A 26,314-nucleotide genomic window follows, 5' to 3' on the forward strand; every position below is an offset into this window, starting at 1 on the left:
TTGCACTGCTACCTCCACAGCACCAGAGATCCAGGTTCAATTCCACCTTCAGGCAACCATCTGCGTGGGGTTGCACATTCTCCCATGTCTGCATGGGTTACTCTTTGGAGGGTCTGTGTGGACTCAATGGGCCAAATAGTTTGCTTCCTCACTGTAGGGCTTCTATAATTCTATGAAGGGAGGTTTGTGTGGAGTAATTGTGGGCCAGAGGAAGTAAGGATGAAATGATTCTCTTGTCTTAATATCAGCAAACAAGTTGAGTTGGAAGCAATAGTTCAGCAGTCTTCAGAATTTTTTCTGGCGCTAGTCCGTGACTTTCTTTCATACATTACAATGGGAAGATTGAGTTCAGAGGCTCTGGGTTGCTAGGACATTACCATCACTATTATCCAACTGTATTGAAATGGTTGATAATCCAAAGATCTGATTTTTTGAAACCTTGAATATGCATTTCAGCTGTAAGACTTTCTAACTCATTCACAATCATTTTCCACTCCCACAGTTTTAAATAATGTGTTTAAAACAAAGGGGACAAAAGAGATGCAAAAATTAATGAGTGCTAAATTTATTTAAAAAGACATATATGTCCTTGAACAGTCCAGAAATGCAAATTATTTTTTAGTCACTTGTCTACTCACCACATGTGAACAAACATCTGCTAAAATCACAAGAAGAGGTTTCCTAAATCATTACAAGCATTGCACAAGTTTACAAGGTGTTGTGCTGGAGAATGAATAGTGATGCTAGCTTTTCCCAGCTTCTCCCAGATCGTTATTAATGTTGCAGATTCTTGCACAGAAGCAACCAGTGGAAGCAAGATGCTTCTCTGTGGAGAGTGGAGAAAATCAAAGGTCATACACACTTTGTATAAATGCTGAAAGCCAGGGTACAATTGTGTGCATTTTACATGCAGCTCTGTGTTTGAACATTCTCAGTTAGATTTCTGCTGTCTTGGGAAAGCACTGAAAAAGTTCTTCTCAAAGTTTCAAGTCACAGTCTGTGTGACAGTAACCACATGAATTATCCTGGCCTGCAGCCTGTGACACATTAAACAATACCATCCCTCTCCAAAGCCTGTTCTTCCCATTGTTTAGCCAGGTGGGACAGCTTCCTTTACATCTCTTCATTCGCACCCAGAGAATCAGCAGTGACTTCTACCTTCAGTACTTTTCTCGTTACCTTTGGACTCTCACAAGGAGCTATTCTCCCTAAACCACACTATTGCCACCTTAACTGTTCTATTTAACCCTGAGTTGAACCTGTATCTTCTCCATTACCAGGACCACCTAATGCTATCACTACAACATCAGCCTGCCACGGTCCACCTCAGCCCCTTTCCTGCTCCATGCTTCTAGACTCAGCTATTCCAATGCTTCCCTGAATGACCTCTTATCAACCACCCTCCATATGCGGGAACCCATCCAAATAATGCTGCCTCAGATCCAAGCCTTATTCTCCTATCACTCCTCTGCTAGCTGACATTAATTGGTGCCCATTTTGATTAAAAATTCTCTGTGTTTAAAACCTCCATGGCTGACTCCATCCCATTCCCCATGCTGTCCCATTCCCCATGCTGTCCTGCTGCACTATAGCCTTCCTCCAGATCTGGTTTCTTACACAATCTCAATTTAATTTATGCCCCTCTGCAATTCTTCCACTAAATCTCCCCCACCTATTTTGTCTCTTTCCTCCTTTGACTAAAACACTTGGGTCTATAATTGGGTTAAAATATTAAATATAGCAGAGTTGAACTAGGTGACAAAGTAATGCTCAACAAATTTAAAATCTCTATTTTCTTCGTCTGCAAAAGGTGGAAAATGGGCTTCAATTTCTTCAGTTTTTTTATTGAAGGTTGACAAGTATAAGGATAACCTGGCTGCCATAATGATCACCTATCCATCTACATACGGTGTGTTTGAGGAGAACATTAGTGATGTGTGTGAGCTAATCCACAATCACGGGGGACAAGTTTACCTGGATGGAGCAAACATGAATGCACAGGTAAGAGACCATACTGAGCAGAGGCTGGCATTTTGTTCATCCATGTCTGCACTGAACAGCTGTAGTTACCTGTGCCGGGGGAAATTACTGGTTGACAGTACATTGGAGGTGCATGAAGAGCAATGTTAAAATGTCTTAAGAGGGCCAGTTCTCTCATAGACTTGTGTATGTGTATCTAGCTTGTTAATGAAAGCCAAAGTGAAGTCACTGTCTTTGTATAATTTCAGTCATGCTAAGATTGAAGGTTAAAGAGATGTTTGGCACCAGGAGACCTGGAATAGTCTGGATTTCCAGGAATATGCATGATTTATTAGATTAGATTTACAGTGTGGAAACAGGCCCTTCGACCCAACAAGTCCACACCGACCCACCGAAGCGCAACCCACCCATACCCCTACATTTACCCCTACCTAACGCCACGGGCAATTTAGCATGGCCAATTCACCTGACCCGCACATCTTTGGACTGTGGGAGGTAACCGGAGCACCCGGAGGAAACCCACGCAGACACAGGGAGAACGTGCAAACTCCACACAGTCAGTCGCCTGAGTCGAGAATTGAACCTGGGTCTCAGGCGCTGTGAGGCAGCAGTGCTAACCACTGTGCCACCGTGCCACCCACAAAGAAGAATAAAAAATAGGAATAGGCCCTTCAAAGTTCCAATGAAGATAGTCTCAATCTCTCCTCATAAGTGAACCCTGTCAACTCTGGTGAACCTTGTCTGCAATCCCTCCAGTGCCAGTACATGCTTTCTCAAGTAAGGAAAGCAAAACTGTGGTATAGACAGGATAGATTGAGTGAATCCTTAGAGTATAAAGGAAGTAGGAGTATACTTAAGAGGGAAATCAGGAGGGCAAAAAGGGGAGCTTTGGCAAATAGAATTATGGAGAATTCAAAGAGTTTTTTCAAATACATTAAGGACAAAAGGGTAACTAGGGAGAAATAGGGTCCCTCAAAGATCAGCAAGGCGACCTTTGTGTGGAGCCACAGAAAATGGGGGAGATACTAAATGAGTATTTTGAATCAGTATTTAGTGTGGAAAGAGATATGGAAGATGTAAACTGTAGGGAAATAGATGCTGGCATCTTGCAAAATGTCCATATTACAGAGGAGGAAGTGCTGGATGTCTTGAAATGGTTAAAGGTGGATAAATCCCCAGGACCTGATCAGGTGTACCCTAGAACTCTTGTGGGAAGCTAGAGAAGTGATTGCTGGGTCTCTTGCTGAGATATTTCTATCATCGATAGTCACAGGTGAGGTGCCGGAAGACTGGAGATTGGCTAACGTGGTGCCACTATTTAAGAAGGGTGATAAGGACAAGCTAGGGAACAACAGATTAGTGAACGTGACGTTGATGGTGAGCAAGTTGTTCGAGGGAATCCTTAGAGACAGGATGTACATGTATTTGGAAAGGCAATGACTGATTAGGGATAGTCAACATGGCTTTGTGCTTGGGAAATCATGTCTCACAAACTTGATTGAGTTTTTTGAAGTAACAAAGAGGATTGATGAGGGCAGAGCGGTAGATGTGACCTATATGGACTTCAGTAAGGTGTTCGACAAAGTTCCCCATGGGAGACTGATTAGCAAGGTTAGATCTCATGGAATACAGGGAGAACTAGCCATTTGGATACAGAACTGGCTGAAATGTAGAAAACAGAGGGTGGTGGTGGAGGATTGTTTTTCAGACTTGAGGCCTGTGACTAGTGGAGTGCCTCAAAGATCAGTGCTGGGTCCTCTACTTTTTGTCATTTACATGAATGATTTGGATGCGAGCATAGGTCATACAGTTAGTAAGTTTGCAGATGACACCAAAATTAGAGGCGTAGTGGACAGCGAAGAGGGTTACCTCAGATTACAACAGGATCTTGACCAGATACGCCAATGGGCTGTGAAGTGACAGATGGAGTTTAATTCACATAAATGCGAAGTGCTGCATTTTGGGAAAGCAAGTCTTAGCAGGACTTATACACTTAATGGTAAGGTCCTTGGGAGTGTTGCTGAACAAAGAGACCTTGGAATGCACGTTCATAGTTCCTTGAAAGTGGAGTTGCAGGTAGATAGGATAGTGAAGAAGGCGTTTGGTCTGCTTTCCTTTATTGGTCAGAGTGGTGAGTACCGGAGTTGGGATGTCATGTTGCGGCTGTATAGGACATTGGTTAGGCCACTAATGTGCAATTCTGGTCTCCTTCCTATCGGAAAGATGTTGTGAAACTTGAAAGAATTCAGAAAGGAATTACAAGGATGTTGCCAGGGTTTGAGGATTTGAGCTATAGGGAGAGGCTGAACAGGCTGGAGCTGATTTCCCTGGAGCGTCGGAGGCTGAGGTTTGACCTTAGAGGGGTTTATCAAATTATGAGGAGCATGGATAGGGTAAAAAGGCAAAGTCTTTTCCCTAGGATCGGGGAGTCCAGAACTAGAGAGCTTAGGTTTAGGGTGAGAGAGGAAAGATATAAAAGAGACCTATGGGGCAACGTTTTCACACATGGTGGTATGTGTATGGAATGAGCTGCCAGAGGAAGTGGTGGAGGCTGGTACAATTGAAACATTTAAGAGGCATTTGGATGGGTACATGAATAGGAAGGGTTTGGAGGGATATGGGCCGGGTACTGGCAGGTGGGACTAGATTGGGTTGGGATATCTGGTCGGCATGGACGAGTTGGACCGAAGGGTCTGTTTCCATGCTGTATATCTCTATGACTCTTGGGTCCCTTTTATGTCTTTCCCCTCTCACCCAAAACCTATGCCCTCTACTTTTGAACTCCCCATCCCAGGGAAAAGACTTTGCCTATTTATCTTACCAATGCCCCTCGTGATTTTACAAACCTTTATAAGAGCAGCCCTCAGCCTCCGACACTTGCCGTTAGGCGGCTTATAGTATAACCCCATCATAACGATTGCCCCTTTCTAATTCCTGAGTTCTACCCATAATACCTCACTGGATGTACTGTCCAAGATGTCCTCTCTTCGTGCAGCTGTGGCATTCTCCTTCGTCAGTAATGCAACTCTCTCCCCAGTTTTCAATCCATCTATCACACCTGAAGCTTCTGAACTCTGGAACATTTGAGTTGCCAGTCCAGCCCTTCTCTCAACTAAGTTTCTGTGATGGCTACAATATCATAGTTCCATGTAATAATTCAGGCTCTAAGGTCATTAGCCTTACCTGTTATACTCCTTGCAGTAAAATGAATACTCTTAAGATTGCCAGTCCTGCTGTGTTCATTAATCTGGCACTGCCTGCTCTCCCCATAGACATACTTGACTTAACCTTTATTTTTTCTTACGTCGCTCCATATGTAACCCACTGCTCTGGTTCCCAGCTCTTTGCCACACTGTTTAAACCTTCCCAAGTGGTACTAGTGAACCTCCCTGCAGGGATACTGATGCCCCTCTGGTTTAGGTGCAATCCAGCCTTCTTGTACAAGTCTCTCTTACACCAGCTCTTTTGCCATGCATTCAACTGTATTATCTTTCTATTTCTGGCTTCACTAGCACAAGTCACAGTGAATAATCTCAAGATTACAGTCAGCCAAGGTCCTGCTTTTAAACTTTCTATCTAACTCCATAAATTCCCTTTCCAGCACTTTATTTGTCTTCCTGCCTATGTCATTAGTACCAATATGGACCAAGCCCTCGCACTACTCAGCATACTTTTTTGGAATGTCCTGTGCCCACTCAGAGACAACATTGACCCTGGCACCATGGAAGCAACACCATCCAAGAGTCTCACCTAAGCCACAGAAATGGCTATCTGTGCCTCTGACTGGAGAGTCACCATCACTACTGCTCGCCTAGGCTTCAACCCTCTTAGTTATACAGGTGCCACAACTTGGCTGCTATTGTTGCTTTCCCCTGAGAGGCCATTCCATCCCAACCCCCCCCCCCCCCCCCCCCCCCCAGCAGTATCCAAAACAGCATACTTGTTGGAGAGAGCAATAGTGCAGGAGTCCCTGTGGCTATCTGCCTGCCTGACTGTCGTCCTCCATCTGGCTGAAGCTTTGTTGTGACCACATCCTGGACACGTTTTGCCTTCTGTACGCTCCTCAATGAGTCCAGTTGCTGCTTCAAATGATCCATGTGTCTGAAAGGAGCTGCAGGTAGATAGACTTCCTGCAGACATTGTCAGGGATATTTGGCCTTTTGCTTATCTTTCACATCTCACAGAACGTGCATTCCCTCCACTAACTGTCATTAATTCCCCTGTAGTAACTATTGCATTCAAATAAAACGTAAGGTCTTACCTTGCTGTACCCTAAGGCTGTTCGCTCTCTTGGCAAAGCCCAACATTCATCAAAGCCCACATTTTGACCTCACAGCCCTTGTCCAAAATGATCACTTGCATGAGAGCCTGCCTCCCTTTTATATGCTGCCACCCTCTGTGGGATGGTCTTCCTTGTGTTGAACGCTAGGTCTAAGTGATCCTCTTCTCAGTTGTAATGAGTGAGCCAATTTTCCCTAGAATTCTCCTCAATCACTTTTCAATATCATCCACAGTTCCCTAATACAGCAGCTGAAAATGTGTTGCTGGTTAAAGCACAGCAGGTCAGGCAGCATCCAAGGAACAGGAAATTCGACGTTTCGGGCCAGAGCCCTTCATCAGGAATGAGGAGAGGGTGCCAGGCAGGCTAAGATAAAAGGTAGGGAGGAGGGACTTGGGGGAGGGGCGATGGAGATGTGATAGGTGGAAGGAGGTCAAGGTGAGGGTGATAGGCCGGAGTGAGGTGGGGGCAGAGAGGTCAGGAAGAGGATTGCAGGTTAGGACGGCGGTGCTGAGTTCAAGGGAATCGACTGAGACAAGGTGGGGCGAGGGGAAATGAGGAAACTGAAGAAATCTGAGTTCATCCCTTGTGATTGGAGGGTTCCCAGGCGAAAGATGAGGCGCTCTTCCTCCAACCGTCGTGTTGTTATGTTCTGGCGATGGAGGAGTCCAAGGACCTGCATGTCTTCGGTGGAGTGGGAGGGAGAGTTAAAGTGTTGAGCCACGAGGTGGTTGGATTGGTTGGTCCGGGCGTCCCAGAGGTGTTCCCTGAAGCGTTCTGCAAGTAGGCGGCCCGTCTCCCCAATATAGAGGAGGCCACATCGGGTGCAGCGGATGCAATAGATGATGTGTGTGGAGGTGCAGGTGAATTTGTGGCGGATATGGAAGGATCCCTTGGGGCCCTGGAGAGAAGTAAGGGAGGAGGTGTGGGCGCAAGTTTTGCATTTCCTGCGGTTGCAGGGGAAGGTGCCGGGAGTGGAGGTTGGGTTGGTGGGGGGTGTGGACCTGACGAGGGAGTCACGAAGGGAGTGGTCTTTGCGGAATGCTGATAGGGGAGGGGAGGGAAATATATCCCTGGTGTTGGGGTCCGTTTGGAGTTGGCGGAAATGACGGCGGATGATACGCTGTACACGGAGGTTGGTGGGGTGGTAGGTGAGAACCAGTGGGGTTCTGTCTTGGTGGCGGTTGGAGGGGCGGGGCTCAAGGGTGGAGGAGCGGGAAGTGGAGGAGATGCGGTGGAGGGCATCGTTGATCACGTCTGGGGGGAATCTGCGGTCCTTGAAGAAGGAGGCCATCTGGGCTGTACGGTATTGGAACTGGTCATCCTGGGAGCAGATGCGGCAGAGACGAAGGAATTGGGAATATGGGATGGAGTTTTTACAGGGGGCAGGGTGAGAGGAGGTGTAGTCCAGGTAGCTGTGGGAGTCAGTCGGTTAATAGTAGATGTCTGTGTTGAGTCGGTCGCCCGAGATAGAAATGGAAAGGTCTAGGAAGGGGAGGGAGGAGTCTGAGACAGTCCAGGTGAATTTGAGGTCAGGATGGAAGGTGTTGGTGAACTGTTCAACCTCCTCGTGGGAGCACGAGGCAGCGCCGATACAGTCATCGATGTAGCGGAGGAAAAGGTGGGGGGTGGTGCCAGTGTAGTTGCGGAAGATGGACTGTTCCACATATCCTACAAAGAGACAGGCATAGCTGGGGCCCATGCGGGTGCCCATGGCAACTCCTTTAGTTTGGAGGAAGTGGGAGGATTGGAAAGAGAAGTTATTCAGGGTGAGGACCAGTTCAGTCAGTCCATTGTCTCAGCCTGCTCCTGCCCCACCGAACTCATCTCCGCATTCCTCGACACGGTTCTGTCCCCTTTAGTCCAAGAACTCCCCACCTACGTTCGGGACACCACCCACGCCCTCCACCGCCTCCATGATTTTCGCTTCCCCGGTCCCCAACGCCTTATCTTCACGATGGACATCCAGTTCCTGTACACCTCCATCCCCCATCACGAAGGACTCAAAGCCCTCCGCTTCTTCCTTTCCCGCCGCACCAACCAGTACCCTTCCACTGACACCCTCCTTCGACTGACTGAACTGGTCCTCACCCTGAATAACTTCTCTTTCCAATCCTCCCACTTCCTCCAAACTAAAGGAGTTGCCATGGGCACCCGCATGGGCCCATGAGTTAGGGTTCATGATGGAATTGCATACTACCATCAAAATCTTGAGTTGTACATAATCAATGTAAATATGCCTTTTAACCAGAGAATGTTTTAAAATATCATTGAGATTGAGGGCTAGCTTTGTGTGTTAAAAAGCTATGTTGAGATCGGTTTGCAGCTACTGAGTTATCTTCCACAGGATTTGATTTATAGCCTGAGTTGCTGTTTTCAGGGAAAGGAAGGTGTGAAGTAGAGGTTAATCGTTCCTATATAAAGTGGGAATCTATCATGAACGCGCATATACTTGCACACACTGCGCACACACCCCCAAATTGATAAATCTACACTAAATTGTCCACTGCTCACTTTACCATATCCCATGCCCTGCCCCATGAAATAGCAATGTGTTTTTGAGTGTTCTGATACAATGACTGTAGTACTTACTCCCCTAACGCTGTAATCCTTTAGGTGGGCCTCTGTCGTCCTGGTGATTATGGATCTGACGTGTCTCATTTAAACCTGCATAAAACCTTCTGTATTCCTCATGGAGGAGGAGGACCTGGCATGGGACCAATTGGAGTGTAGGTTTAAATTGTTTATTTGCCTACTATGTTGACTCGGGATGCTGATCTTTTGTAGTGCATAAAGGAATTTTATTGGAGATGACCATGACTTTTTAAACATAATGCAGTTCAAATGACATGTACATCTTTTGGTGTTTTACTGCAACTATATATGTCCCTCTGTAACCCACTGGGGCATTATAGGTCGTTAATTGACTTTCTGTTTTTACTGGTAATGTCGAGGAAAACCCAGAAATATTGTGTTCTGAGGTCTGGACAAAGAAATAAGACTGATATATTCCACGAGGTGGTCAACTCTTGAACACTTCACTGAATAGAGATTAACTGGCATTTAATAAAGCATTAAATTTGATTCAGGAAGTGTACTAAGTTTGATTCAGTGCCTTACTAAGCTGTTACATCCACATTTATCTTGCTGATGGGATCAGTCAAACACTTCTCTGTGCTATCCTCCTGGAACTGTCAAAGTACCAATGTTTGGTTTTGGAGAGATTGGTTTGGAAAGCAAAGCAGGGAAAACCAGAAACCAGCTGTCAAGACTCGCATTGTTCAACTCAGTTCTCAAAAATGCATCTTATTTGTTTATAAGGCTCTTGAGGAATAGATGAGTATCCATGGTGAAATATGTTAAAAATGTAACATTAAGAGTTTGTCCTGATGAGCTGTATAAGCCATTCATAAAATTTGAGGGGCAAACTTGACAATTGTATTTGGCAAAAGTAATTTTTTTTTCTACAATATAATTTTAGGAAGAAACACCTTGCTCCATACTTGCCCAGTCATCCAGTGATCCCTCCAGTGTCCGATAGTGATGCTCGTCCTTTGGGTACGATCAGTGCTGCCCCTTGGGGCTCTAGTGCCATCCTGCCAATCTCCCTGGCCTACATTAAGGTACAGAGTATTCTTGGATGTTTATTTTGTATAACTCAGTATCAGCTTTCTCAATAGAACATGAAACATGTGGAAAACAATGTGCATTTGCTTCTCACGTTTGTGTATTGTTTTAAAACAGTCTGCAGGCTGACATTCTCATTTGAAGTCAATTGGCAGCTCCCCAATTCCTGCTACATGTCTCAGTTTACTTCACCTCCTTGTCCTCTGAACCTTTTCAGAGGAAGCCCTGATGGACTTCCAAATCCTTACTCAAGCTTCTTGTCTCAAAATTAATGTCACTCGAACTATTGAACCAGGAAGAACATCATAGTCAAAACCAGGGGTGGCATGGAGGCTTAGTGGTTGGTGCCAGGGAACCAGGTTCAATTCGAGCCTTGGGCGACTGTCTGTGTGGAGTTTGCACATTCTCCTCGTGTCTGCGTGGGTTTCCTCTTTCCTCCACTTTCCTCCCACAGTCGAAAGATGTGTAGGTTAGGTGGATTGGCCATGCCAAATTGCCTGTAGTGATCAGGGATGGGTTGGTTAGGTGGATTATCCATGAGAAATATGGGGATACAGGGTTCAGATAGGGAGGTGAGTCTGGGTATGATGCTTTTTGGACAGTTTGTGTGGACTTGTTGGGCCAAATGGCCTGGTTTCATACTGTAGGGATTCTATGATTCAGTGCAAGATTCTGTAGAGACTGCTGGAGAAATTCCGCAGGTTTAGTAGTGTCTGTGGAGAGAGCAGCTGCATTAATGCTTTGACTTCAATGTTACTTCTTTGGACTGAAGAGAGATGGAAATATGGTGGGTTTTCTTGGTAGAATAAAGAGAGGAGGAGCAGGTGAAGCAAAAGGGAAGGTGAGACAAGGTCAGAGGGTGTGGAAGACTAGAGATCACAGGTATCAGAATAAGATGAAAAAAGAGTGCTAATGATTGCAGAGCTCAGAGATCGATTTGGAGTCGGCATTAATGGCAGTATTTAAATCAGCTCTTCAGTCAAAACTAACCCTGTATGAACCCAATGTTTATAATGGCACAGATAAACCAGGAGTCACTAGATAGCAATAAAGAGTAGGAACCTTGACCAGAATTTGGATCGTTGTCACAGATAGAGCATTGTGTGCAGTGTAGGAATCCATATTTTAGGAGGGACTTGATTGTACTGGAGAGGGAGCAGAAGAGATTTACCACAATGTGCCTTGGTTGGAGAGTTCCAGCTATGAAAAGAGATCTGACAGATTTGGGTTATGTTCCTTGAAGCAGAGGAGACATGCGTGGTGGGGGAGGGGTCTTGATTGAGATGTGTAAAATTATGAGGGACATGGATACGGTAAACAGGAAGCAAGTTTTTCCCTTAGTAAAGGGATCAATGTCGGGTACAAAGATTTAAGGTAAGGGCAGAAGGTTTGGTTGATTAATTGTCATGTGGTTCAGGTGGTTTTGTTACAATTCACGTGTCATCAATGCAACTTCACTGTAACGTGATTGACAAATTGGGGATGCTGTTTCTACAGCGTGAATGTTTAAAATGTGTGTTGGCTATGATGTGATTACAGTGCCACATTTTAAGTGCTGTTTTTAAAGCACAATTTTTCTATAACACAGGGTTGCACAAGAACGCAACCACGTTATTGAAGAACAATCTGTATAGTGAAAAGATTTATTTATGTGCAGTACAAACAGATCATAGTAAGCAAGGATGTATGGATCAAAGAGACCTATACACGTTTGCCATTCACGTTTGGAGGAGATGTGAGGAAACTTCTTTAAACCCAGAAGTGGTAAGAATCTGGAGCTCACTGCCTATGAGAGTGATGGAAGCAGAAATGGGATTATATTAATTGAGGATATCTGGTTGGCATGGATGAGCTGGACCTGTTTCTGTGCTGCACATGTCTATGACTAAGTATTTAGATGTACACTTGCGATGCCAAGGCATACAGGGCTATGGGCCAAGTGCTGAAAAAAGGGATTAGAATAGTTAGGTGCTTGTTTTTGACTGGCCCAGACTCAATGGGCTGAAAGGTGTTCTTTTCTATGACATAGACATCTTCGACTCCAGTAATCGGGATCATTTGGAATTATGCATCCTAGTTGAGATCAACTGTATCAGCAATGAAATGTACATGATTCTGATGACACTGCTATATTTAGGTACTTTGGTGCATCTATCCACTAAAGCTCTTGCAGGGAGCCATTCAAAACACAAAGTGGCTGATTGTGCCTGACCTATTAGATGGGTATCAAGGTTTGGAATGAACCAACTAAGACTCTCACGTTTATTAGGGATATTATTTAATTTTATTGTATCAGTATGCACTGAGTTGTTTAAAAAGAGTGGCTGTAGCTGTAGAGGAAAAGAATTGTTGGACACACAAGTACTTAAAATAGTTGGAGTAGGTTGGGCTAATCTTAAAGATCTTAACCAAGTCTTAGTTATTCTGCAATTAGACATAGAATAGTGCTGAAAGAAGCCTTTTATCTCATCGAGTCTGCACCCTCCAAACTGCATCTCACCCAAACCCACCCGCACCATACCCAATCTCTGTAACTCTACATTTCCCATATCTAATCCATCTAGCCTGCGCATCACTGGGCGCTTTAGCATGGCCAATCCAGCTAACCTGCTTTGGACTGAGAGAGGAAACCCCATGCAGACACTGGGAGAACATGAAATCTTACAGTCATGTTCTGGTATTTGCATTTTAAGTTATTCAGCCTTTTAAATTAAGAGACATGTTTCTAAAACCTCCTGAGAGTTTTAATCTGAGCCAGCAAAATTTTGAAAGTTTCAACTGGTGTGAAGGTAGATTACTTTTATAGGCTTGCTTGAATCTTTGTCTCGGATTAGGCATTGTGCTTTCGGAGAAAAACGTGTAATGGGCTGATTGTCAGTTTTTGAATTCGATATAAATCTCCATTGTTCAGTGCCAGACTGACAATCTGTGAGTTTGAATTGTGATCTAGCACTTCTTCCTTTTGGTGTCACTTGTATTGCACTACTGTAACCTCACTGGAAGTCAACTGTAACTCTGTTTACATGTATGAATCAGGATTCCGTTTCATCTTCTCTGATAAAATGAGTACTGCTTCAAGGAAATTGCTAGATTTTTTTTTGCTTATTCTTGGCAAAAACAAGGGACAATCTTGCAATCTGTACTCTGAACAGAAATGTCCATCGTAAACTGAGTGTCATAAATTTCCTGAGATTTTATGGTCCAATTATTGCCAGATTTTGTACTTTGTACCGTGAATTCCTACCATGGTACCTGAATTCATATTTGATAAAAGTTAAAAGCTCATTTAAAGAAATTAAAAGTTGTAAACATATTTAATCAACTGTCCTTTTCTATTGAAACAAAAGTTGAACAGGGGCTAGGGATATGTGCAATTGGGGGAGGTGATGGCCTAGTGATATTATCATTAGACTGTTAATACAGAGACCCAGGTCATTGTTTTTTTAAGATTCCCTATAGTGTGGAAACAGGCCCTTCGGCCCAAGAAGTCCACACCGACCCTTTGAAGAGTAACCCACCCAGACCCATTTCCCTCTGACTAATGTCCCTAACACTATGGGCAATTTAGCATGGACTGTGGGAGTAAACTGGAGCATCCGAGGAAACCCATGCAGACACTGGGAGAGTATGCAAACTCCACACAGAGAGTCACCTGAGGCTGGAATTGAACCTGGGACCCTGGTGTTTTGAGGCAGCAGTGCTAACCACTGAGCCACCGTGCATCATGTTCTGGCAATCTGGGTTTGAATCCTGCCATGGCAGATGGTGGAATTTGAATTATTCAATAAAAATCTAGGATTAAAAAATGATGACCATGAAACCACTGCCATCTTGTTCACTATAAACTCCATTAGGGAAGGAAAGTTGCTATTCTTACATTGTCTGCCCTCCATGTGACTCCAGGCTGACAGCAATGTGGTTGATTCTTACCTATCGTCTAGGCAATTAGGGCTGAACAAAAACTGCTGACCTAGCTAATTTTGACTGCGACTGTGAATGAATATAGAAAAAAACTACTGCAGTTTGCTCTTAAATCCTGTTGCATTAGCTGAATTTAACCAAATGCTTTGGAATTGACCTACAGCAATGAGACATCATTCTAAAACCCAATATATTTGAAACACTATTTCACAGCCAGAATTGCACAGTATATGTGGCTATAGGACCATAAAATATGTGGTACTTTAATGCATCCAGCCTGCCTGACTATTCAGTGAGAGTGCAGCTGATTTGATAATCCTCCACTCCACTGCTTTCTCCATCTAACCCTTGATTCTCTTCCTGATTAAAAGTCTGACTATTTTAATCTTAATTATACTTAACCACCCAGCCTTGACAACCCTCTGTGATAAAGATTTCCACAGATTCGCTGCCCATGGGGAGAAGGAATTCTTCTCATCTCTGCTTTAAATGTGTGACCTCTTATACTGAAATTATGCCCTCTGGTCTTAGACTCTCCTACAAAGAGAAAGAATATTTCTGCAAAAACTTTGTTATCAAGTCCCTTAAGAATCTTGTGTACTTCATTAAGATTGTTTGTCATTCTTCCAAACTCAAATGGGTACAGGCCCAATCTATTCAGTCTTTCATCACAAGACTGTCCATTCATTTGATAGGATGTTTAAGAGACGTTCAGATAAACACACAAATATGCAAGGCATGGAGGATGTAGACCAAGGGCAGACAGAAGGGATTAGTTTAATTTGGTGTCATGTTCGGCTGAACATCATGGGCTGAAGGACCCTTTCCTGTGCTGTATTGTTCGACTATCTATGTTCTATATCTGGTTAAGGTACAGTTTGCCTTTTCTGGACTGTCTCCAATGGCAGTAATCTTTACTTCGATAAAAGGTCCAAAACTGTTTGCTGCATTCCATGATTTCATCAGATCTCCTCTGAAATGGTGAGAGTGATTTTATAAGTTTTTTTTAAGGTATTTGGGTAAGAAGTGATAAAGTAGTGTTGATAGATTGTTGGCATTTGGAGTATAATCATAAGTCCAAAATTATTCTTCTGCTGAAATGGTAACGATGCTGCAGTGATTTTTGCAATGCTGTTTCTCTTCACCTAGTTGATGGGATCAAACGGACTTCAGCATGCTTCTGAGATTGCCATTCTAAATGCAAACTACATGGCCAAGCGGCTGGAAGCTTTCTACAAAATTGTTTTCAGGGGAGCAAAGGGTAAGTTGACAAAGGTGCTTGGTTATTTGTTGGAGTTTTGGGTTTCGCAGTCAAGTAGAAGCAGACAAGGTGGGAAATATTCAGTAGTTTGGGCAGCATCTCTGGAGAGAAATGGAGGCAACATTTCAAGTTCAAAAATAGAAATTGATGGTAAAGCTCAGCAGGTTTGACAGCTTCTTTAGAGGTAAATCAAAGTTAATGTTTTAGGTCAAGTGACCCTTCCTGAGAACTGAGGTTTCAGGTTTTACACCTTCTCACCTTGGTTGAGGTTCATTGGCCTATTGTCAGGGATTCAAGATGGAAGTTCTAAGCTAACATTCCTGGATATTTTCCAATGCTTTGCTTTCTCCATTTTGCAACCAACAGCAGGGTGGCATTGTTTCCTCGAAGAATATTTTCCATTTTTCAATATGATCATGTGTTCCTCAGTCTCTTGTCCTAGGCTTTCATTCCACCAATTCTCAGTGGGAGTGGCTCATACAATGAAGAAATCCTTTTAAAACATTCCCAAAACATGGCATGCAGAAGATAAATTAAAAGTACAATGGAAGTCTGATGTTATGCAAATTTTGGGGTGGAAGTGTCCAAGTGTGAAAGGCCATTATAAGTTGACTATATCCCAGCTAAACTACTGAGACAGGGGACCTATCCTTCCAAACGCTCCATCCCTATTTACTTAGGTCTTGGGAAACCTTGCAACTCACAAGAGACCCTCCTCTCCCCACCTCCACTCCCAAACATGAGGGACCTGCATCAGCCAGGTTGAGAAATGGCTTCTTTCCAACTCCTCTCCAGGGTCAGGGATCATGTCTTTCTGAAGCCATGCCATTGGAGGTGAGCTGCTACTGGAGTACTGCCCTCCTGAAAGGTGAGCCAATAAGAAAGGTGGGTTGAGCCCACTGGAACGAGATCCATCTATGATGACTTCTGGTTGATTTCTTGTTCTCGGTATGTTCAGTCAAAACAGGGAAGCACAGTTAATTCAATGATTGTGTCTCCTTCACTCAACCGGGATGATGTTGCTGTATTAGCGATGGTCTTAATTTGTCTCTACTTTTTAAATAATGGAAACTTGTTTTAGTAAATGAAATGAAACTTAGAGACAGTAAAAAGAGTCATTAGGTCCTCCCTCCCACTGTAAATGACTCGCGGTACACTGATCAGTATTATATGAGACTCAATCGTTTGTGATTAGGTTTGGCATATTAGCACTTTACTTTCCTGAGATTAGCAGGCCCAGTCTATTGGCCTGTTAGATAATAGATGTATAAGTGAGGTAAAGCAGGTTATGCAACACATAAAAAACAGATTTTTCTGCATTAATTTGTGACTGTGCAAGTATACTTAAGTGTATGTAATGAAATGATTCATTTAACTAAATGTGTCCAGTTTGTTTTCCTGCACTCAGTCATGAGAGCAGGGTGACAAGCAGGATCAAACTTTGAGGAAATGTTTCTGGATTCTCTTGGTGTTATTATCAAGGAACTTTGATGTTTTTAATCATTACTTTGTTTGTCTATATTGTATGTTATTTTAAATTGTAATCAATTAAACTGAATTAAATTAATTCAACTAAATTGACAGCCCATTGAGGGGCTCAGTAACGAATGGCCAAATCATAAATTACACTTGCTAACTTTCAGTGAAAATGTGGTTTTTCAGTGGGAGATGATGCATTCTAATCGCGGAAGACTGTACTTGATAAACAAATTTATAACGTAATTGCGTTAATTGTGTTCATATGAAGAAGATTCTCACCAATGTGGTGTATGTGTCTATATACATAAATTATATATGTGTTATTGTGAGGGTGGATATGTGTGTAGGTGGTCTGAATGTACCAGTGTTAATTGCCTAATTAAGAGCCTCAATTGGCAGTGGGGTGAGATCAACTAATCAAGGCAGAGGCAGGAAGGCAGTGTGGTCAGACCTGCCGTCCTCCAGGATAATTAAATGCCCCCTTTCTTCTTCCAAACCAGTCATTAGAAGGGGATTAACTTGATTGTGTAATCATTGCACTTCAAGAAAATCAAAGACACTTGTATCAGCACTATTTAACTGTTGTGTCAGTGAATGAACTCTGTTGCTATTTATAATGCTCTTGATTCATCACCGCCACCAGTGAGAGATGTAACAACCATCAGTACTTCAACACCATTGGCACCAATATTTATTCACGGCTGTGGAGCCAGCAAGGGCAGAACTTTCGACTGGGAAATCAAGACTTACGGGTTTGTTGAATGTCCTGCAGAAATGAACTGCAGGACTTCTCTTACGTTTTCTCCACAGCTTTCCTGCCCACTAGCCAGCTTCGTTGAGAGGCTGACTGCCCATTGGTCGAGACAGTAGCAGGGCAGCTGATCCCAGGTAAGTAAGAGATCACTGTGATGGGGAAGGAAGGTTGGAGGGGCGGGAGGGTAAATTGTGTAAGAAGTCCAGAGACTGGCAGAGCTGAATACTTGGAAATTGCAGATATGCAAGAGGACCGGGACGAGTCTTAAGATTGGGTTTGCACACTCAGAGATCATAGGGTTTAGGGAAGTAGGGGACTGGGGACAAGCTCTTGCAAGGGTGGAGGAAGTCTGACCACTGAGCTGGGTGAGCTCTCTAAGCTTGTGGTGAAGTAGAAGATTGTTGATGCCATAGATGTGGAGCTCCAGGAAGTCAGAGATCCCATTGAGTGAGCACACAAAGTTAACAAGAGGCGAATCTTAAAATTGGAATGCTGTGGGGAGGCAATATATTTGCTTTTTTTGAGCCACAAGCAGCACTATTCTTGTGTTTCACTGAGAGAGTGCACTGTAAAGTAACCCAACTACTCCCAAGAGTCATCACAAAAGTTAAAGATTATAAAATAAGTATACAAAGATTCCCCAGTTTACTAGATTATCAGACCTGGGCTGATAAAAAATCTGGATCAAGCTTCTGTACCACAAAGAATTATTATTTATTACAAGTAATTAAATACTATTTACAGGTAAACTATTATAAACCATAGGTAAGTAACACTAGTAGTTAAAACTTTAAACCCCTTAACACACACCATCAGACAGACAGAGAAAGAAAATCATTAATGGGAGAAACTGGGGAAGCAGTTCAGTGACCTTTGTTCACAAGACCTGTTGAGCTGATTCTTGCTGACAAAAGGTTTCTTCTTTCTTTTCCTTTTCCAAATCCTTCCACGGATTTGCAAGAGGCAAAGGGTGGCTAATTGGCTTATAAAGGTCCCTGACTCATCAGTTAGAGGTCACAGTTTACAGCAACTGTTTCTTCAGGTTTGAAGTGCACTTGAGTTCAGAGAACAGAGAGAGAGGCAGTTAAACAAAGACCTGAGGATGCTGGAAGTCTGAAACAAAACAGAAATTGCTGGAGAAACTCAGCAGGTCCAGTAGTATTTGTGAAGGGAAAGCAGAGATAACATTTCAGTTCCCATGACCCTTCCTCACAGCAGTTGTTTTCATAACTGAGGCCCCTTAATTTGCGATGTACAAGGCTTGATTAATCCAGAAAGTATGTGGCTGAAGTTCATTTCACCTTTTTACTGCAATAATTCATGCTGGAGGATTTTTTTGTGGTTTGGGAAACATGTGTCAATGTAACTTAACTTGGATTATAATGTCGTTTTATGGGCTCTTTCTCAGGTTTCTCGATGTAGCACTCAGAGTTTGATTACACATGCCCCTTGTTCTCATTCTGTACCACTTTTGATCCTTGTTCTGTGAACAGTTTTCAAGTACTTTTTTTTCCATTTTTATCTAAAGTTGAAATTATGTCGTCCCCTAGTTTACGCTGTTTTGTGACCTTGATGGCAAGAATTTGAACTCGGTACTCAGTCTCAATGTGGATTGTGATCCCCTGAGCTATTTAGTTGGCAAAGTGTGTTGGTTTATCGTGTGTGCATTTTCATTCTGTTTTAGTTTTAAGATTTTTTTGTTTTGCTGAGCTTTGTGTGAAACGCTCATTATGGATAAATGTGCCTGTGGAGCAAAACATTAAATACTATGCAGCAAAACCATTTTGTGAGAAATTAGTTTCACTCATTGGAAGGTATCATATGCTGACTTGCTTTTGTCAGTAGTCATTGAGGGATGAGGTTATATTCTTTGTCTCTATTTTGACTACTGTGCATAAAAAATCTGCAATGATGTATCTTCCACTGAATTAAAGCCGTCTTTTGGAGAATATTTGGCTGTCTGTTATTTACTGTGTTTCTTAGAAAGTCCTAAGCATATTCCTGCTGACTGTGTTTTTCACTGCTCTCATCCAGAGAGAGAGAGAAAACAATGTTTGTATGTCACTACATCATTATCACCTTTTAGCTGGTCTCATAACTCCCAACACTTGTTTTGTTTAAAAACTCAACTACATGAGGATGACAAGGTGCACGCGTTTTAAGTGTTCACTGGTGGTTTACTACATAGACATGTAGAATGAGCGTGTTGAGTTCTGAGGAAAGATTGGAAAGGCTGGGCTTTAGAAGAGTGAAGAGTGACTTGACTAAAGTGTGAAAGATCCTAAATGGTCTTGACAACATGGCTGAAGAACAGACCTTTCCTGTGAATGCAACTTATTCACCTATAGTGTTTGATACGTGGTTTTACTGAATTTTGTGCATGGCCAAAATGAGTTCATTTGAAACCCTAATTCTTTGTAATCTCATGAGTCAAATATTTCTGTGCTGTCTTTGTCAGCTTCCCATCTTCCACCAGGTGTGAACTGATATTCATCTAAATGTCAGCTCCCACATCTAAACTCCCATCAAGTGCCTTTCACTCATCACTATTACACTCACTGACCTACTTTGGCTCCTGGTCTGGCATTGTCAATTTTATAAATCTTAGCCTTGTTTTAAAAATCCCAGTATAGCCTTTCCTCCTGCCTATCTCTATACTCTCTCCTCCAGCCAAACAAATCTTGGAGACCGCAATGCTCCTCCAGTTGTGGTCACTTGCACATTCCTGATCTTATTGACTCCTTCATTGAGGTTGTGTTTTCAATTATCTGATAATGTCTTTCCTAGTACCTCTTCCTGTTGCTATGTATCACATTGTGCTCAATAGTCCTCTTTTGCAGGGATGGAGCAGGTATGTTCAGTTGGCTAGATGGTTGGCATCTGGATCAGTTTAACACCGCAACACTGTTAGAGCCTTGTTCCTGCTGAGGTAGACTCACTTGCCTGCTTTCATCACCCTACCCACAGTGAACAAAAAGTATTGGTCAGCAAATAATTGCAGAGGACCTGCCCCTGGGCAGAGAACTCAAGATGAACAATACTCTTGCAAAGCATCTTGAGATGTTTTACTGTGTTGAAGGGCTGTGTAAATGCAAGTTTTTGATGGTAACAGATGATTTGAGAATCCTTCCCAGAGGTGTTTTCTCAAGAAGATCAATTCCACCTCCCCTGTTTTGGAGTCTGTGTTCACGTTGTAATAATGAAGTCACTCCACTTGACAGATTTGGAGAGAAAGTCCTGTTTCTTTGAAGCTCAAATCTGAGTTTCAATTATGAACAAGATCAAATAGAAGACCAAATCTGGCAACGCATTACAGTTAAAGTCTTAAAAGAAATACCGTTAATTTGAACCATCACTGATGGATGCTTCCATCTATTGTAATTTTCTTAAAAACAAAAAAAACCAAAGCAATTGTGTGGATTTTTGGTTATGATATTAAATTAAATCCACCTGTTTGCGGTATCCCAATAATTGTATTTTGTTTACGATCTTTACTCAGTGAAGGTCATGCAACAAATTCCATTCTGGTTCATTTGGGAACAGCGGGCACCTGTCTTCATACGGAGAGAAACCTGTAGGAGAGCATCTGGTATCAAGAATACCTGGAAAATCAGGTCCATCATTGACACTCATTTTTAACAATTTTAAAGAACTGGATCTTCCTGTTTAGTCTATATTAACATGCAGCCTCAAATGTTCTGTCAAGTTTTCTGTCGTGAAAGCATTGAGATAAAATACATTAGACTGTTATTGAGCTTGGAGGAGAAAGTGAGGTCTGCAGATGCTGGAGATCAGAGCTGAAAATGTGTTGCTGGAAAAGCGCAGCAGGTCAGGCAGCATCCAAGGAACAGGAGATTCGACGTTTCGGGCATAGACCTTTCTTCAGGAATCCTGAAGAAGGGCTTATGCCTAAAACGTCGAATCTCCTGTTCCTTGGATGCTGCCTGACCTGCTGCGCTTTTCCAGCAACACATTTTCAGCTCTTATTGAGCTTGGGAAACACGATGTAATATTACCCTGCACCACTCCTCCTACTGAGTCATGCTTCCTAACTTATCCAAATGATTCAAGTATGCAGTCCAGTACAGCGTTTGCTACTGATTGGGCCTATAATCAGTTGGGATCCCAGCAGTATACATTGACCAGCACACTTGAACCTCTTAAACAAAAATAATCTACACTCCTTTCACCTCAAGCTACTGCACACCTTCTGAGGATGGTTTGGCTAGAGGGCAAAGCATAGCAAATGGAACAATGGGGAAAGGGATCCCAGGTTTTCTGATGTGGTACTGGAGACTTGAGTGACAAAGGAGGAAAAACAGAGGGATGTCATGTTTCTATCGGAGGCCTTCAAGACACACCTTGAGCAAAAAATTGAAGGAGTTATGTAAGAAGATCAACTCCCAGCGTCTGGCTTTGCTAGTTTGGCTGCAGCACCAGAAAAAGTTCAGTAACCTCACACACCTAGGATAATCAGTGAATGCACGTTCCAGTGGTATCTGCCGTGCACCTGTCCTAACTATCAATGTGTCTCAGCTCCATCACTCACTCATCAGAACTCCAAATTTACATTCAGATAATCCACCGTATCCTCGCACATACCAATGCCATCAGCCTCACACTATCTCTCAGTGGCTTCTACATACGTACATCTGCTATTGCTGAATAGATTATTATCCAACACTTGCAGCATTCTGACTGACATTCTTCTCTCTGTGTTACTGGACATGGTGGCCCACAACCTCTGTGAGTAGCAGAGAACTGGTTCACATGTATCTCTTGAGCCACCTGGGGAAGACAGTGTTTTGCACTAAGGGACTGGTCGTGAATGAGGCTGTTGCATCAGGGCGATGATATGTTTCTGCCTACTGTCCCTTCTGAGTTCTCATCTCACATGTATTCCTCTTGCTTTGCACCCAACGTTCTATCTACATTCCTGTTTTAGGAACTCACTGCCTGCCTGGTCCCTGTAGCCTCATTGTCAACAGAACAGCCAATGTTCTGTGAGGAGGCAGCACCCATCACCTCATCCCAGTGACCTTGTGTCTGGATCAGCTTTGGGTGAGCCATCTAGCACAAGTTAGTGCATTCGCCAAGATCACCAAAGGTTGGGATCAAATGCACACTTTCTGCTATCGAGGACTTCAATGAATGATGAAAAGGCTGACAGAAATGCCCTGCTGCAGAGCCTGTGCCCACCGTCAAGGGATGGAGGGGATTGGTATCAACTTGACAGAGGGCTTCCTTACATGGAAAGTGGTGCCAGCCTGTCCAATGCGGGAGTGTTGGCCAACTCCACCAGCAGCCCTCGCAGACCCAAGCGTAATACAGCATCTGATGATCAATGTCTGTGTCCACCACTGTGCAGGCACTGTAGAATCAAACTGAGGCCTTCAGAACAACCATGCCCGACCCTGTGCCATGCAGGTTCAGATGGTTGCTGCAAAGGCTGAGGATGGCAGCGCTCAGCGGGCTTTGCGCTACGTTTCAGTGTGCTGGAAACCTGTCCCACCTCCCCACACCCTCACCCCACAGCTTGTTATGTGGGTTTCTGAGACGTGGCGATGAATTGACCCACTACCACATAGCAGGAGGGCTGTGTTTGTGCCAGCATTCTATCACTATTAGTATACTGCTGCACATGCCAAGAAGGTCCATTCAGAAGCCAGACACACAAGGCCCAGAGCTGCCCAGTGAGACCATTCACAGCATTTCCCAGTGAAAACCAGCAGCCACTGGATAATCATTGCACAGGAGCTGCTGGGAAGGCAGGGAGCACTTTAAGACTGGTGTGATGGAAATAAATAGAGGGGAATCAATTATACTAATATGCACTGATTGGAAGTACTGTTTGATAAAATTGTTAAATACTGCTTTGAGTTGGGTAGTTTATATTCACAGATTTACAGAATTTTACAGTGCATCATGTGTCCATTGTTTCTTTTACCTCGTGTTAATCTTCTGTCTTTTCCCTAAATCCCTGCACACCATTTATATTTGAATAATCATCTGAAGCCCTATTGAATGCGTCAACAAAAACTGCTGCCACCATGTTTTCAGGCAGTGCATTCACACTAGTCGCTGTGTGAAAAAGGTTTCTGTTACATCCCCAATTGTTTATGTTTGCCCAATCATTTTAAATCTGTGCCCTCTCTTTCTTTTATGAGTTGGAATAGCTTCCCACTATCTACTTTATTCAACCGGCTTATAGTTTTGAAAACCTCAATCAATTCTCCTCTCAACCACCTATTCTCCAAGAAGAGCAGTCCCAACATCTTCATTCTATCCACACCATTGAATTATTGATGGTAAGTAATTAGATTAGAGTAGGAAATGTGCGGGTATAACATGAGCTTCGAATATGATGTTGTGCAAATTTACACTGTGGTGTAAATTGGGTTTACTGTGCATGCATCCATGAGAGGAAGAAGAATATTGTCACATATACTTAATGAGTATAGTTGAAAAGTTTATACATCGCTAATTACAGCACAATTTAGATACAAACATACCTAGGCACAACTTCTTTAGTGACAAGATTTTAGACAATACAGAAATAAAATGTCCAGAATTTCAGTACAGCAGACAACACCGGCACCTAGCTTCCAGTCTGCACCAGGCCCTGGCTCCACACCGCACCCATCATGCCAGGAGGCGAAAAGGTCGCCATGCCAGGCTGGAAGCTCGCCATTGCCACACCAGGAGGCCCGTATGGGAGCACGCCACAACACTGAGCTGGGAGGTCATCAACTGTGGTGAATAAAATTGGTGAGCTGCATATGCAGTTAGTCACGTGAAAGTATAACGTGATTAGTGAAGGTCTAGCTCAAAAAATGAAAGGCCTGGCTCTGAAATAGGCCTGGTGTTTAGGACAATTAGGGAAGGAATGAAAGGAGGAGGGATGGCAGTATTGATTATTGATAATATTATAGTGTTGAAAAAGCAGGTGCCCTAGATGGTCAAAGATAGAAACAATTCTGTTTGAAGTATTAAAGGTAATCATTACATTGAGTGTACTGTTAACGTTCCCAGTGAATGGGAAAGCTTTAGACTAATTTACAGAGTGGTGCAAGAGTTATAGAACAGTTATAATCCTAATACAGACAGACAGTGAAAATGTAAATGGCAGAGAGGAGGTAGAGTTCCTAAAGAGTGTTCAAATAAGTTTTTTTTACAGGAAAGGACTTATTGCTGAATCTGATTTTGGAGAATAACGTAGATCAAGTGAATCCAATGTGACTGAGGGAAAATCTGAATCAGATTCCCTACAGTGTGGAAACATGCCCTTTGGCCCAACAAGTCCACACTGACCCTCCAAAGAGTAACCCATCCAGACACATTCCCCTCCATTTTACCCCGACTAATGCACACGAGTTGCCCATAGATGTGTAAGTTAACGTAGCCAATTCACCTGGCCTGTGGGAGGAAACTGGAGCATCTGGAGGAAATTCATACAGACACTGGGAGAATGTGCAAATTCCACAGAGACAGGTGCCTGAGGCTGGAATCGAACCCAGGTCCATGGCGCTATGAGGCAGCCATGCTAACCACTGAGCCATCATGCTGCCCTACAGATAACCATGAACATAGCATCATAAGGTGTACGTGGACTAAGTATGGAAAAGGGCATGGAGTCAGCTCAAATTAAAAACGGTAATTATTTGGGAGGCCAACTTCATTGGATAAGAATGGAGCTTGAGTATTAACTCAGGGACAGTTTGTGCAGATCAAAGGATGCCTGCTGCCATTGTTCTCCTCTCTAGAGCCAGTCTTCGAAGCCCTGGTGACAACATGAGTGCCATCGTGCCAGCAATGTTATAGTAGATGCAGTAGACTTGGACATCTGAGCTAGTGATTGCTGGTAGGCATCCTGCGACCAGTCAAGACAATAGAAGCATTCTTTCAGGCTGCCATCCTTGGTTTGCTCCTTTCTGATTCCTCTTGCTTCTGTATCTTCACGTGATGAGATGGTGAAGTGAGTCTCAAGGTGCATGTAGAATGGGTATCCCATGGCACCCAGTGGCCAGCTTCTGATTCTTTGCACTGTGCCAAAGGGTGTAGCTGACTGGTGCAGGTTGAATATGTTGTCTCTGCTGCCAATATCCCTGCTGCTGATTTGCAGGGTCTGGGCAGGACTGCATGTTAATGAGCAGTGTCTCCCTATCGTCATGCGTAGCCTTTGTAGGCTACAGTCTGGTGCACCCCACACCAATGGGGATTCTGCTGTTCTGATCTCACCCCAGCCTCTCCTGTTTCTCTCTGGCCAGTGAAAGATGAAGAAGTTCCCTCTCCTTCCGTGCATCACTTCTGTCACCACTCCAAGCCGCAATAACAAAACATGGCTCATGGTGCCTGTTCAGCCCGGAGCGATCTGTGTGATGTCAAAATTGAGGAGCCTGGTGATTGTTAGCAGCAAGATCTGTCAGCTCGGGACAGCCTGGTTGCTCATACCAGGATAAACCACAAAACATTTGGTTTGCGGTTTCTGTTACATCAGCACCCCTGCACTTCAAAGAAGCTTGATTTCGTATCAGTTGGCCCGTTGCTAGGATGCAGTTGCAGATAACGTTTTGAGACACCAAAGCACTTACAATTCTTCACACCTGGACCGAACAATTGACTGCACTGAGGCAAAAAGAAAACATTCTACTTCAACTGTGACTACTCTCCAACCACCATCAAAGATGCTACTTTAAATTCAGTCCATCTCAGAGCCACATGTAACAGTCCGGTAACATGTCTGCTCAGATGCCATGTACTGATGGCCAGCACTGGAGTTAGATCATTGCATAAGCATGTAATCCTCTATTTCCACTGTTACTGTGTCTGAAGGATAATTGAACAAGGGCAAACTTGAAAAGCTTTTCAATACAGTGTCTTTATAAGTGTGGAACTCATGCTTCATAATTGTAAGTGTTATCATTGGTTGGTCCTTTGCCTTGTATATTTCAAGCAGGAAGAATTCTGGTGCTTCGGAAGTAACCAATTAAAATATTTGGATAGAATTTCTATC

General features: G+C 43.4%; 1 protein-coding gene across 2 annotated transcripts in view; it reads left to right on the plus strand.

The window, feature by feature from the left end:
• Positions 1-26,314, plus strand: part of gldc (glycine dehydrogenase (decarboxylating)) — a 177,164-nt gene that overhangs the window by 119,022 nt on the left and 31,828 nt on the right. For both annotated transcript variants that reach the window (XM_060845597.1, XM_060845605.1), the window contains 4 exons: positions 1,852-2,001; positions 8,876-8,988; positions 9,741-9,882; positions 14,957-15,068. In XM_060845597.1, coding sequence (XP_060701580.1) covers positions 1,852-2,001; positions 8,876-8,988; positions 9,741-9,882; positions 14,957-15,068 — 517 coding nt within the window. The remainder of the gene's footprint in view (positions 1-1,851; positions 2,002-8,875; positions 8,989-9,740; positions 9,883-14,956; positions 15,069-26,314) is intronic.

The sequence above is a fragment of the Hemiscyllium ocellatum genome, chromosome 2, assembly GCF_020745735.1.
Source record: "Hemiscyllium ocellatum isolate sHemOce1 chromosome 2, sHemOce1.pat.X.cur, whole genome shotgun sequence".
In the NCBI taxonomy this organism is placed as follows: domain Eukaryota; kingdom Metazoa; phylum Chordata; class Chondrichthyes; order Orectolobiformes; family Hemiscylliidae; genus Hemiscyllium; species Hemiscyllium ocellatum.